General features: G+C 41.6%; 1 protein-coding gene across 3 annotated transcripts in view; it reads right to left on the reverse strand.

Annotated features, from left to right (window-relative positions):
- The window catches only part of tspan9a (tetraspanin 9a), a 238,864-nt gene that overhangs the window by 17,675 nt on the left and 206,098 nt on the right, over window positions 1-15,091 (reverse strand). For all 3 annotated transcript variants that reach the window (XM_017687258.2, XM_017687202.2, XM_017687132.2), the window contains 2 exons: window positions 6,942-7,133; window positions 4,238-4,312 (listed from right to left, as the gene is read on the reverse strand). In XM_017687258.2, coding sequence (XP_017542747.1) covers window positions 4,238-4,312; window positions 6,942-7,133 — 267 coding nt within the window. The remainder of the gene's footprint in view (window positions 1-4,237; window positions 4,313-6,941; window positions 7,134-15,091) is intronic.

The raw sequence follows: 15,091 nt of genomic DNA on the forward strand, positions 1-15,091 counted from the left end.
ACAGACTCAGTGAAAAGTCCAGTGTTTGAAGAATGTGAGGAACAGTAGAGAAATTTAAACTGCAGTCTTTCCTTCAATGTTTTGTATACTGGCAGGAGGAAAAAGAAATGAAATGTTTCATTTATGCAGTTTAACAAAAACACAGAAATAAAAAATTGCTTTCTACGTTTCATGCTGAATTACACATGGCTTAAAATCCCTATTCACAAACAAGGGTGAAACATGGCAGGAGACTTGGATGGAGTATACATGAAATCAGGGGACCAATTTAAGGCCTTGGCCGAATTACAGGTATTGAAAGGAGCTGAAAACAGTCGTGGTCTGATTTCTCCCTCCTGTCCTACACTTTTCCACCTATTTGCATTTATATCAGTGCACACACAGCCGGCATGTCTACCAGCTCTGATGCTGGGCTCTAATTTCCATTTGCAGAGTGTGTCCATGCTGGAGACCACACATTTTCAGCACATTGTTCTTCTGAGCCCCTGTCACTGCCTCATCTGACCACTCTGTACTAATGCACTGTAATAAATACCCCATGCTAATGACAAATGGCTTTTCTGCAGTTATTTGGATAGCATGAGGCAAATCATCTAATTGGCTCGAGATGCCTCCTGTTGATCTTTTCGAGCTGAGTAGCTGTGTTTATTTTCTGACAAAAACAAACACACAGACGACAGCGCAAAAGTCCCATGAGAGCAAGAGCAGTAATCTTTCTGAATCCCCTCTGAGCTGCACATACAGCAGTGTCTGCATGGATCTGAATGACGAACACAATAATGAGAGACCATGCATTACACAAAGCGACAAAACACACAAACGTTAAGCTAACAGCATTTTTATACATAAAAGTTATGAGTATTACATTAAAATTGTATAAAGCAATGACAGAGATCACACAAAAAGATCTGGAGAAATTTAATTAAAAGCTACATTTAAGAGATAGGCTTTCAAACATTTCTCAAAAGTGAGCACTGAGTTTGACTGTCTAATAAAAGGTGGAAATGAGTTCCACAGTTTAGAAGCATAATAACTGAGTTTCATGTTTCTGTATTATACAGAAGGTACTTGCAGAAGGCCAGTATCTGCAGAACTTCCAAAACCATCCAAAGTCACAGGCAGCCAGTGAAATTTTTTCTATACAGGGTGATCTGAGCTCTCTTTTTTGTTTTTGTTCGGATCCATGCTGCTGCATTTTAAATGAGTTAACACCAGGTTATGGTTGCCAACACAGTTATATGGTGACCTATTTCACAGCTTTTATTAGAAAAATAACCAAAAAATAAGCTGCCGTTTAAATAGACTTTTTTTTTTTTACAGTGAGGCAATGTATCAAAGATTACCGCATGAACAGCACAATGATTTCTAATATGTGCTTAATCTACATTTTAAAATTTATAATCACTGCTAAGATGTTTTGAACCAAGATAAAACTGCTTTTATTGCAAGTAAAATGATTTTGATAGAAGTATTTTACAACTCCAGAGATTTCAACTATATCAACTAAAAAGCAGTAGACAAAAATGAAGAGATCTTGGATGTATTGAGAATGTTGAACAGAACAGAAGATGAATTTATAATAATTCAGAAAGCTGTAAAACACAGTTCTACTAAAATTAACCTCCAGAATTCCTCAAAATCTCTAGGCAGAATGGCCTACTATAAATTATATTAACTTATCATTTAATAACTGTACTGTTTCCAAAAAAATCTGAAACTTTTTTTTATAAAATAACAAATTATTACTATGGCTTTTGATCAATAGTGTATATAAGTATTTTATTTGACATTAGGGCTCTGGCCTTATTCAGCACATGAGGTGTGGGGTCCCCTACTGAGGGTCTATCATTAGTGCACATAACACTGTGTATATGCTTGCAAGCCACATTTTCAGAAATTCTGCTGCTCTCATAAAATTGATGGCATTCCATTAGTGTCTAAACAGCGCTGGTCACCCAAGCATTACTCCGTTGCCACTCTGGCCAAACAGCCATAAGAGCGCTACTCTGGTAATACCCCTCATCTGTCTCTGAGCCCCCTGCAGAAAGCACGGGGCTAGCATGCTTTCCTCAAATCAGCTAATATGGCTTCATTTGGCCGGGGTCCTGCGCCATGCACGATGGAATGAGGTCATAGGCGTAAAGACGGATGCTCTAATCTGGTGCCTGGCCTACACCATCTGCTGCCGTCAGATGGAAGGTCACCACAGGGCCATCGTGTGGCTGCATGTGTATGTGTAGTGGACTACACTGTAATCTACAGGGTGTGTGTTCAGTACGGAATGGGACAGACTTTACCTGCATGTTTCCAAAACACCTGAGGGCAAGAACAGAACAGCTGTGACAGAGGCAAATAAGAAGGGACTCTGATCGTCAGTCATGCTGTTGCCTCTGGCTTGTCTTTTCCCAGGCCTGACGTGTTCTGACTACAAACCAAAGTGTTCATAATTAAGTAATCACTGCCTGGGTTGGAAGTGTGGAAGGTGGCATCTATAGTTTCTATTGATGGCCTTTTATAAGCTGCCAGTTTAGCTGTTCGTCAGCCCTGATAATAAATGCCTTCTGATTTGGAGATCAAATGAGCGGCTGAATTAAAGATTCCTCTGATGGCAGACTTAGAAAGAGCAGAACTGAAGCTCTAAGAGGACAGGCGAGAAATGAAAGGGTTCACAGCTCTGCCTGATGGATACAAATCTCTCCAGCTCATCTCCTCTCTACTCTCCTCTGACCTTTGCTGGTCATCATATCTGTCTGATCATGCTGGGTTACATAGGCCACAGTGCTACCGCATCTCAGCGAATGACACAAGCGATTAGCCCCACTCTGTGCTTTGCTGGCAGACAGCTGAGTGGCATTTAAAGGCTAATAAAGAGACAGATACATGGTAATCATTTTATCTTTCATTATGTGGAGAGAAAGATATGAACATGGCCTAATCTGCACGCACTACATCTAAGTGCAGTGCTGAACGGTGTATGCCCACAGCAACACACATGCGGTGCGAGAGACATTTAGAAAGATATACACATAAAGGGATAAAATATGCACCGGAAACATGGGCTTTTATCAAGTGTACAAGCTCAAGCTTGAAAAACAAGTGCTGTTTGTTGAAACACAGCGGTGCACAGCCTAACTGTGGTCTAAAGCAGAGAGTGACTTATAAGCTAAGATAAGGCTGTGGGGCGTACAGTATTTCCCGCTGACAGAGCATGCCTCAGAGACATGCAGATCCTCATCTCTAAATGGATTGTGGGTAAGTGAATTACTTTAGCTTCCACCAAGAGTGCCAGGCTGGTGGTGTGGGTAACGATAACCTCTAAGAAAGTCTTTAATACAACCCAACCAATTTGAAATTTTGGTAACACTTTCGTATAAGAGGAGATTATAATGCCATGGTAACGCTCTTCTTGATACTTAACAAACCAGCAGCTGGTAATTAACTGGCTGCTGAACCATTTTACTTTATTAAGCAATAATTAACAGACGTAATTGTTAACTAGATGAAAGCTAAAAGTTTTCACTCTAGAATAGGGAGTGTGTCTTCACTTAGACCCAATTGGTATTTTTATCTTACTGAGGTACTCAATAAATATGTCGGCGACATAAAAGCCAGTGTGACATTAATTCACTTCGGTAGAGCACATTTAGAGTATTTGTTGAGTGAGACTTGAGACTTTATCAAAATAGGACTAAGAAGCCATGCATACTGCTGATGGATATCAGTCTTGGAGGACTCAAGTAATGTCAAGAGGTCACATTGTACAGTCCAGTACATACCAGCATTCTCAGGCCTGAGTATGGGCACTGCCCTTAGGGCATGGGAAAGGGACCACATGACACTAGACTAGTAGAGCAAATAGAGATGTGCACTAAGAACAAGCTTAACACCAATTACTCAGAGCCAACTGGACAAGATCAGGCTCAATTGTGTGAGATGACATTTGAACTCTGAGTTATATCCGGGGCATGGAAACACTGAAGGTTCATCGTCACGGAACGAAGGGGCAGCTGTCCTCAAGCAAACTCGGGTGACAACTGGAGCAACAGGCAGACACTAATCTGTCTCAGAAACCTCACAGACCTGTGTGTGAGTGTGAGAATGAAAAAAAGAATGTGTGTGGTCTTTAAGAGAAGACTCCATGTCATTAGTCCATGTTATCTGCTTTGATCTAAAAGCCACTTTAGGAGAATGACTTGTGCAAATGCTAGGAGGTTGTGAGATTTGTCAAAGTGCTTACCTTATTCGAGTACACGAAGAAGAGGATGAGCAAAATCAGCTCTGCCAGCAAAATAATCAGCAAGACAATGAAGAACTGCAAAAACAAAGAACAGAGAAAGTGAATGAGTTATTAGAGAGAGAGAGAGAGAGAGAGAGAGAGAGAGAGAGAGACCAAGTGGAGGAGAAGGTCCATTCAAATGAATCATCCCTCGTTCAAACACACTCCTTTACTCTCGCTCGCTCTGTTTCTCTCTTTCTGCTAAATATTTACCCAACCTTCTATACAGCATGCACTTGTCAGGCAGTAAACATTAGCTCACTGAGGGCTTGATTCACTACCCATTCATCATACCGCTGATCAGAGCTGTCTGCGTGCATATGAGCTACAGCTTTAGCCCAGCTGAAAACCCTTAAGATGCTTGTTTATTGAATCTTTGCATTGGTGGCTTCAAATGATTAGTTTACCTTACTGCTTCCCTATAATTAGAGGGCAAATACTGGTGCATGTACAAGCTGATGGCTGAAACAGGCAGTGTGCGCATACATTTGTGTCTTGTTGTCACAACGACATGTCATTTTTTCTGTTTTTTCTTTGCAACACCATTCAGGGAATAAACATCAGAACGGGACAGCATTTCAGCTCAGTTTTTGAAAAACACAGTTTTGTACTGTTCCTATAGCATGTGCCTCAACCAAACTGGTGACCATATCAAGTCCAGCTTACAGCCTGTTCAGCCAATGTAAAGTCACACTGGAGCACACGGTCTGTCCATGTATTTGGTAGGATATGCTAGAAGCAGCTGAGAAACACATTCAATAATAACAGTGGTTGTTTGCCGTCTAGTTTTCTTTAACCTTTATTTATTAATAAATAAAAATGAACACAAAGGCGTAAATAAATGCATAAATAAATTGAGTTTCTTCCAGTAAAACATGGTCATTTCCATCCCTGACGACGAATGAAACATAGAAACCATAGGTGAAAGTTATAACACACCAATCAAATTCCATTTCATTGATCTGTGAGAAAATAAAATAACACATCCTTTACAGAGAACTTAATAAATATGACATTTTGCTAAATGTAGTGTATAATTTCTATTTATTTAACATAAAGGAAAAAAATAAATATTAAATGTGGCATAATGTTTGCACAGGTGTCCCCCCCTTAAATTAAAGTTAAATTAGAAAATGAACAGTGATTTTGAATTCAAATGTGCAGAAGTATGCTCTTAGTAGCTGATGTATTATTTTCACCTAGAAAATCAATAAAATATAATTTGACTTAGGGTGTTGACATGCTTGTAAGGTTCATATGTAGTCAGGAAGGACCTTATTTGGACACCGGCCCCCCAAACCTTTGCATGCAGCTTTAGTAGAGGACATAAAGTTATGAACTCTGCCATCTCTGAGCATGTTCCTCTATAGAGTGGTGAGCACACAGCTAAAGCACATCAGAGGCAGCAGACTGCTCTCATCTCCAAACCCTGCAGGACACCACCCAGCTCTAATGTCTCTGCTTGCTCTCGGAGAGCCACACTGCTATATATACTGCATGTAGAGCTTGGCCATCCAAAAGGTCAGGCAATTCAAATATATACCAGCTCCATCTAATAAGCATTTATGAAGAGTTTAGCACTGAAAATGGTATTAAAATATCAGCTCTGCTGTCTAAGTGCCTGACTCCAGTCATGTGATTGCCTTTTTTGGTTGCAGGGAGATATTGAATGATTCATAAACAAAATCTTGCTCCTCTGGCAAACGTCACTCTGACAGCTTCTATTCCGAACTTCCTTCAGCATATAAATACTTTATTACATGCATGTCCCCCTGTGTTTATTCACACTCAGGTGTGAGGTCATCAAGTTTGTCTTGTGATGAATAAATGAAGCTAAGTGGGGGAAAAAAACAGATCGCAGTACTCATGGTGAAACATGATGGTGGGATTCTCACTACTGCACAAAATACACTGTCATCTTGAACAATGCATAATTCAGGCTTGTAAGTGACACAAAAGCCCTGCATGTCACAATCTCCCTCAATTAGACTGTGACCAGTGCTATTAAAAAGAGATGATGGCTTTGTGCATGATACTTAATAGCATGTGAGAGTGGGCAAGAGATAGAAAGGACAGAGGGTGAGAGAGAGAGAAAAAGAAAGAAGAAAGAAAGAAAGGAGGGTGGCATACAGAGTAAATGAGAGCATTAAGAGACTTGATGTGTGAGGGAGAGAAATAAGAGAGTGCTTCAAAACCCTGCTATTAGAGATATTCTGTGAGCAAAGTTGAGGGAAGCCTCTGGCTCTAGCTCTGATCCTACCCCCCCCCCCACCCCCCCCCCACACCACAGCAGCCAGGAGAGTTATGGACGCTTCCATTAGCTCCACTGAGCTCATTAGCAAAAGCAGCTCTGTTGGGGACTTTAGAAGACAAACAATGTCTCATATCGCACCTGGAGCAAAAACTCTTCTAAAGCCCTTGATGTACAGGATAAAGACTTTTAAATAGTTTAACAAGTTAAAAGCAGGGTACACAACAATTTAAATGAAAATGAATGTGGTTTAAAATGCATTTAGGCAATGAACATTTATTTATTCATTTATTTATTTACTTAACAGCCTAGGGAGTGCAGAGATTAAGAGTTAGAGAGTAGCCACAGGTCTGTTTACTGGGCTGGTGCACTCTGGGACAGTTTATTGCGAATGTGAATGTGGGCTGTACTCACGCTCAGGAGTAGGCACTTGTTTTCCTTGATGGCACCCAAGCAACCAAGGAAGCCGGTCACCATGACAATGGCGCCTATGGCGATGACCAGGTTGGCAGCGGACAGGGACGGGAAGGAAGGTGAGAAAGTGGCGAAGCTGCCCTGAGACACAGCCAACCAAATCCCAACACCCAGCAACCCACAGCCACACAACTACAGAGAAAGAGAGAGAAATATTTTATTAGAGTTTATTACAAAACAAACCACATTGCCTTTAGAAGTAAAGCAAATGTGATGACTCAGCAGAGACAAATTCAACATGAATGAACTTCTGCACAGCCATTTCCAATATATGGATGTCTTTTTAGAGACATTTCATTTCCCTCCATCACACCTGCAGAACAAACATTAAGGCAGTTATGAAAAGAGATTTCAGGTCAGCTAAAAAACACACCCACACACCCTGCAATACAGAGTTAATGCAAAATGTGCTTATAGCTCTTTGGAAGCTGTCAACGCCTAATCCTGAGAAACACACTTTTCCTTCAGACACTGATATATGAACTATTCCTGTTTGCCTATGGATTCCACTTGGGGGCACAAACTTCCTGTCAACACTGTCCATTTAAAAGCACAGTGATGGGTTAGCACCAGCGTTCTAAAGATTTTTTTCTCAATTTACTGTAGTTCGTTGTGCTTGTTGAAAGACAACTGTGACCAAATAACACCTTATTTCTGTCTATGATATTTTTATCCTGTAATATAAGAAAAGCTCATTTTCTGGGTGTTAATTTTGGATATTAATGATCTCAGTACAGGAGTTCCCTGTAAGCAGACACCATGTTAAGCGTTCATTTTCCAACCAGAGATACGTCTCCTCCTCCTTTATAATGTCTCAGATATTCCTAACGCATCTTAGCTTCGCTGTGTATGGCACAGGACAGAATATGTGAGGACAGAATATATGGTCGATTTAGCCCACAGAAAGCTAAAAATAGTCAGCTGAATCAGTCTGATGATTGTGATTTGTGATGTGTGGAGGTGGGGGCGTGGCTGAACGTCACCAGTGGGATGGAGAGCAAGTCATGTTGAACCAGCAGGCTGAGTAGTTCATGGTTTTCACCTATGTGTTGTTTCTGGCAGCCTATTTATGTTCCTGTATTCTCTCAGTAGGCTGTCAGAAACGAGAGAGAGGGCCAGACACAGAGCAAAGCTAGGACCTGGAGACCACGAGATTGAAAAGTCCTACTTTAGTTAAATGAGCTGCAAAGCTAAACTTCTGTTGATTATACATAAAAAAGATCTGTCTCTCTCACTTCTGCCTCAAGGGTCTTCACTCCTCTCACACAAGCCAGGATGCTGCAGTGACATATTGCTGTTTTACGCAGTTGTGTCCATTAGAGATGACAGCAGAGGCTAGACTGAAAGTATGTAGGCTGGCTGAGTGGGCATGTTTGTTTGAGTGGGAGGTGGAACTCTTGCTCAATGTGACAGAACCGAACAGCAAATCCTAACAGCTTGTAGAATTACTTGTTTGCTGTGAAAGGGAAATATGGCAGAAGGTTTCACAGTTCACAATTTCTCAGACGGTAGATACAGTGAAGTATAAGAGAACTCACAAGGAAAGTGCAGTTTTGTTTACAAGGGTTTAAAAATGCATTGACAATGAACTGAAGGTGGAGACTCAATTAGACGCATTAATTACTGAAAGTCAGAAGTGATTTTTACTGATACTTTTGTGCCCTCATTTTTGGCTTGGTGTATCATTTGTGTTGTCTTTATTGTCTGTATTTCACCAGTGTGTTAATATTTCCTCACATCAGGTTTGTAAATCTAACCCAATTGAATCAAACAGCACTGAATTGTGAGGAAACATGAGACTGTAGTGAATCATGTTGTAAAGAATCATAATGGCATTTAATTGTGAGGTCAGAGATGTTCAGCCCTTATTATTATTATTATTATCATTATTATTATTATTTTTATTATTATTACATACAAGTGCAGGGCACAGAGGAAATAAGTCACTGAGAAGTGTTAGATTCTGTATCTTTCACATATTTCATATATGACATTGCTTCAACCTTTGGTCCAAGGAAGTAAATCTAATAGCCTCAGCCATTTGAAAGTCTTCACATCACTTCATTTGTCATTATGTCACAAAACAACATGAAGTCCCAACAACATGAACAACATGATAAACTGGAATCTAAAAGTTCAGACAGGTATATGTGTTTGTGCGTGGTGTGTTGTGCTTGTGTTTGTGCATGTGTGTTTAGGTGCCACTGATTGACAGGGCAGAGTTAGTCTAGAGTTGTTCTTTCCATCTATCAGGAGTAAGAGAGACAAGTGGAGGAGGGGGGTGGAGTCAGACACGCCAGCCATGGGCCGGGAGGAGATGGCTGACATTTCGCTCGCCGCTAATGGAATGAAATATCCAGCACAATCTCCTCCTGAATAAGAAATCCCATGCAGCGGTGATATACAGCCAGGCAGCACACAGTAAATCACACAGACACCATGCCTGTCTCAGCTCACCACTGCTGGACAGAGCATTACAGCACATTACCATTAAACACTAACACACCTACAGCATGGCCAAGCTTACAGAGAAGTCTTTGTGCCGATTTCCAACAATTTTAGACACAATGAATAATTAACGGCAATCACATATAGGCTAAATGATCTGGCTAATTGAACTGGCAGGTAATGCTCTCCATAGCAGCGATCAGTGCACTTAAGCAAAAGGGTAGCTCTTGGTCGGAGGCATAGCAGACACCTTTAGTCACCCTCAATTAGGTCATCACTGCTCTTTCTGCACGGTTTCCCACAGCAGGAGAGATAAAGGCCACATGGATTAAAAGGGTGGCTTTGTGTATTTCACTTTTGGCAGTTTGAGAGTGGGTGTTCATGCTGTGTTTGGTGAAAAAGCACTTTAGCAGGTTAGCCCAGAGGTTAGAGCTATACATGTAATGATCAAAGTGACAAGAGATGGCTTGGCTTCAATTAAGCACAGAGTCAGGGAACATGAGCAATTACACAGAACCTAAAGACCTTTAGTTTACACTCTTTACATTCGTGAATTGGTGGCCTCTCCACTGTTTGACAAGCCTAGAACACTCACACCCACAAACTATATTTTTCTCACTGACACACACTCTCACAATGAATGATTAATACCAGGAATTAATCCATAATTTAACAAAAGAAATAATATCAATGTTCATACTAGATTTATAAATGCAGCATCGATTGGAGGTCGACAAAAACAGACTGGGCCTTCAGTTTCTACTCACACATTCAAGGCACATTCAGCAACATCGACCCCCTCACGCAAAAGCTCCTTAGATCACAACTCCAGTTCAGTGCAATTTTTCCTCATTTGACTCCCAAAGCCTCACCAATGATTGAAAACTAATCCCACACCCTTAAAAACCCTGGAGGAGTGCTCTGCCTACAGGCAAAATCATGCGGTGAGAGAGTGAAGGAAGGTGAAATAGTGAGAGAATGTATTAGTAAGTGAAGAAACGAAGAGGAAAGAGGTGATTGAAAGACCAAAAGGTGAGAGACAGAGAACAGAAGAAAGAGACACAGGAAGAAAGTAAGAGAAAGAAAAAAAAGAGAGAGATAGAAAGAAGGCATGGGGGGTGGGAGAGTATGCAAGAGAGGCAGTAAAGAGAGAAGAAAGAATGAACGAACGGCAAAGAAGGAAGAAGAAGAAGAAGAAAGAACAGGCAAAGGTAGAGCAAGTTGGAGGAGGAGGAGGAGAGAGATATGTAAAAAGCAAATGAAAGTGAAGGCACTGTATCTGGAGAGAGAGAATAACACCATCATATAAGAGTGTATTAGAGAGTTTTCAGCATGAAGGTAAACTCTGAAAGGCAGGGTGAAGGACACTTGTGAGAAAAGACGAAGTCCTATAATGGTGCATTAGCAGTGCTGTGTGATGGAGGACTTTAATAGAGGCTTTGTTCTTCTTTGATTAGCCTTTGTGGTGGGAGACAAAACAGCAGGGAAAAACAAAAACTGCAGCCAAAAGAACGCAGCATCACACAGGAGCATCACACAGGAGCATCACACAGCTCTCTCCAGACCAGTTTAATAATTCAACACCCAGTCACACTGCCCACACTCAACACTCCACACCTCTCTCTTTTCTCCCTTTTCCTCTTTTCTTTCTCCTTCTTTTATTGGTTCTTTCCCTAATCAAGTTCCTAAGGAAAAAAAAATGATGGCAGAAAAAAACTAAGGAAAATCAATCTGGGATGCTTTGCACAGTCTTGTCTTTATATAGATTTGGTGCAGTGGAAGGAATTTCATGAAGAGGTTTATGAACAGAGTATGTTTTGAGGACTGGCTGGACTGCCGAGGGCATGGAAAGGTTAGTGGACCAAAAATAAAAAATGTTTGCAATCAATAATAACCATTATGAGTGAAGGGAGTGGTCTCAACATGTGCTTTTCTGAGATTATGAGCCATTACTACAGTATTTAGAGATTACTACCTACCATTCTACCTGCAAAAAAGCAGTTAACTTTGATCAGTCAACCTAAACTTCTTGCTCATATGTCACATACACACGGTCTGCATGGCCATGAAATTGAAACCTGAACCCAACTCGTATACACGAATTTGAGACCCAACCTAATCAGGTCCCACTACTACTGTTATAGTTACATTCAAGGCCTAGAGTGGTGTTTTTCCTTCATGCAATTGGTCCCACACAATGGAAATCACTGTGTTACTGGTTGATTCTACGGTCACTTCCTAATTACATTGTTGGTTTGACAAGTCTAACATGTTAGGTCTTCAGTCCGGTTCATTAAGCACTAACCAAAGGAAGATCTTTCTAATCTGTGCCTATGTAGATACCACAGAAAATCAGACCATTTCCATTAGGTGTTTCAAAAATTTTACCCATTTGCTTCCAACCAAAGCAATAAGAGAATCACTACAATACTTGTAGAACTTCAATACAACATACATGGGGATTCTATTAAATTAAAAAAAATAAAACCCAAAGAGGAAGAGCTGACAGTAAACTTTTAATGATCTGCCAGTATACTACAAAGCCAGTGCCTTGTAAAGTAAATCTAGGCCGAAAAAATATCCTATATGAGAATGTCTCATTTGTGCACTTGGCCAATCGTTGAAGCAGCAAGCCTTAGATAGCCTGCTGTGCCTTTGGCTCCCTCCAATAGCTCTTGTGTGCTTTTCAGAATATACACTGCTCAAAAAAATAAAGAGAACACTCAAATAACACATCCTAGATCTGAATGAATGAAATATTCTCATTGAATACTTTGTTCTGTACAACTGATGTGCTGACAACAAAATCACACAAAAATCATCAATGGAAATCAAATTTATTAACCAATGGAGGCCTGGATTTGGAGTCACACACAAAATTAAAGTGGAAAAACACACAACAGGCTGATCCAACTTTGATGTAATGTTCTTAAAACAAGTCAAAATGAGGCTCAGTATTGTGTGTGGCCTCCTCGTGCCTGTATGACCTCCCTACAATGCCTGGGCATGCTCCTGATGAGGTGGCGGATGGTCTCCTGAGGGATCTCCTCCCAGACCTGGACTAAAGCATCTGCCAACTCCTGGACAGTCTGTGGTGCAACGTGGCGTTGGTGGATGGAGCGAGACATGATGTCCCAGATGTGCTCTATCGGATTCGAGTCTGGGGAACGGGCGGGCTAGTCCATAGCTTCAATGCCTTTTAGGTCTAGCATTGTCCTGCATTAGGAGGAACATAGGGCCAACCGCACCAGCATATTTTCTCACAAGGGGTCTGAGGATCTCATCTCGGTACCTAATGGCAGTCAGGCTACCTCTGGCAAGCACATGGAGGGCTGTGCGGCCCTCCAAAGAAATGCCACCCCACACCATTACTGACCCACTGCCAAACCAGTCATGCTGAAGGATGTTGCAGGCAGCAGATCGCTCTCCACGGCGTCTCCAGACTCTGTCACGTCTGTCACATGTGCTCAGTGTGAACCTGCTTTCATCTGTGAAGAGCACAGGGCGCCAGTGGCGAATTTGCCAATCCTGGTGTTCTCTGGCAAATGCCAAGTGTCCTGCAGAGTGTTGGGCTGTGAGCACAACCCCCATCTGTGGACGTTGGGCCCTCATACCATCCTCATGGAGTCGGTTTCTAACCATTTGTGCAGACACATGAACATTTGTGGCCTGCTGGAGGTCATTTTGCAGAGCTCTTGCAGGGCTCCGCCTGTTCCTCCATGCACAAAGGCAGAGGTAGCGGTCCTGCTGCTGGGTTGTTGCCCTCCTACGGCCTCCTCCACATCTCCTGGTGTACTGGCCTGTCTCCTGATAGCGCCTCCAGCCTCTGGACACTACGCTGACAGACACAGCAAACCTTCTGGCCACAGCTCACATTGATGTGCCATCCTGGATGAGCTGCACTACCTGAGCCACTTGTGTGGGTTGTAGAGTCCGTCTCATGCTACCACGAGTGTGAAAGCACCACCAACATTCAAAAGTGACCAAAACATCAGCCAGAAAGCAGAAAGGTACTGAGAAGTGGTCTGTGGTCCCCACCTGCAGAACCACTCCTTTATTGAGTGTGTCTTGCTAATTGCCAATAATTTCCACCTGTTGTCTGTTCCATTAGCACAACAGCTGTGAAATTGATTGTCAATCAGTGTTGCTTCCTAAGTGGACAGTTTGATTTCACAGAAGTTTGATTTACTTGGAGTTATATTGTGTTGTGTAAGTGTTCCCTTTATTTTTTTGAGCAGTGCATATTCAAAGACATAATCACAATTTGCATAAGAATGTTACATTTTTCTGTGTGGAGGTGTCAGTCATGATTGAGATTCCGCAGTGACTGACTAAGGAGCTGTGGGTTTAAGCTCCAGCAATCTTCTGCTCTGGGTAGAGCACGTGTGTGTGTGTGTGTGTCTGTGTGAGTATCTCCGCCCCAGCACTGTCACGGTCCTACTCATTACACCATGTAGAGAGTGTGTGTGTGTGGGAGACCGCTCAGCTCGCACCCTCTCTGTAGGAGACGTGTTTTACAGGATTATGAGCATACATAGAATATGCACAAGCATTAACATAAGTTTCAGCCAGGTCGTGTGTGAGGCTCCTTTCATTTTGGGAGAGCTGTGCTATATACAGAACAGTACATCTCAGATGGGCTGCACCTTACAGTTCAAGGTAGTTGGAAAGACCCCATAAAGATGTAAAAGTGAACTACAATGAAAGCCTTCATGGAAAGAAAAAAAAAAAACAATGGAATGGCCCTTATGAAAAAACCTATAGGAAACCTACAGGAATATCAAAAGGATTAATATAGGAATTACATAATAAATTGGGATAATTTTCGATAATTGCTATTGTTTGTGTGCTATTATTTACTTCAGGATACTACACAAGCATTAAAGTTTACCACAGAAATATTACATAGAAATCAAACAATTATAGATTATCAGATGCATCATAAGCATGTATATTTCTATAACTGCATTTCTATAGTCCATTTTTGAGTACCTACAGGTGACAGACTACAACAAAAAACAACACAAACCTTGACAAAGCACACATCAGCAATACCTGATCCACAGACTCTATGACCAAACTGCACAAAGGAATTGCTATAACTCTCCCTGTGTATCGAGCTTGCTACATGTAAGGAACAGAGTCAAAAGAAAGTTGAGAACAAATATGATATTATGGACTTCCATTTGTTTAGGGTTGCTGATATGAGGCACCACCTTTTCCTTAGACACCTAAAGTTGATTTGTATTGTTATGCAAGCAAACATTTCCCATTGAAGTAAAGTGTTCTTGTCATACTGCAATGGCAGCAGCTTACAAAATGTGTGATGACCAACAGGATGAGTTTTGGTGCTCTTTTTTCAGGAATATGCAAGTTGGGACAAAAACTTCAGAATTCAGATCCATCAGCCATCTATGTTTACACACAGAGGAATTGGAACTCCGCATTTAACCCACCCACATACATGCACACCAGTGAACACACAACAGGGGGCAGTGAGCACACTTGCCTGGAGCAGTAGGCAGCCCTATCCACGGTGCTCGGGCAGCATTTGGGGGTTAAGTGCCTTGCTCAAGGACACCTGAGTCACGTGCTGTGGGCTCAGGGGATCAAACCTGCAACCTTCCAGTCACAGGGCTGGT

This window comes from Pygocentrus nattereri, chromosome 7, assembly GCF_015220715.1.
Source record: "Pygocentrus nattereri isolate fPygNat1 chromosome 7, fPygNat1.pri, whole genome shotgun sequence".
In the NCBI taxonomy this organism is placed as follows: Eukaryota; Metazoa; Chordata; class Actinopteri; order Characiformes; family Serrasalmidae; genus Pygocentrus; species Pygocentrus nattereri.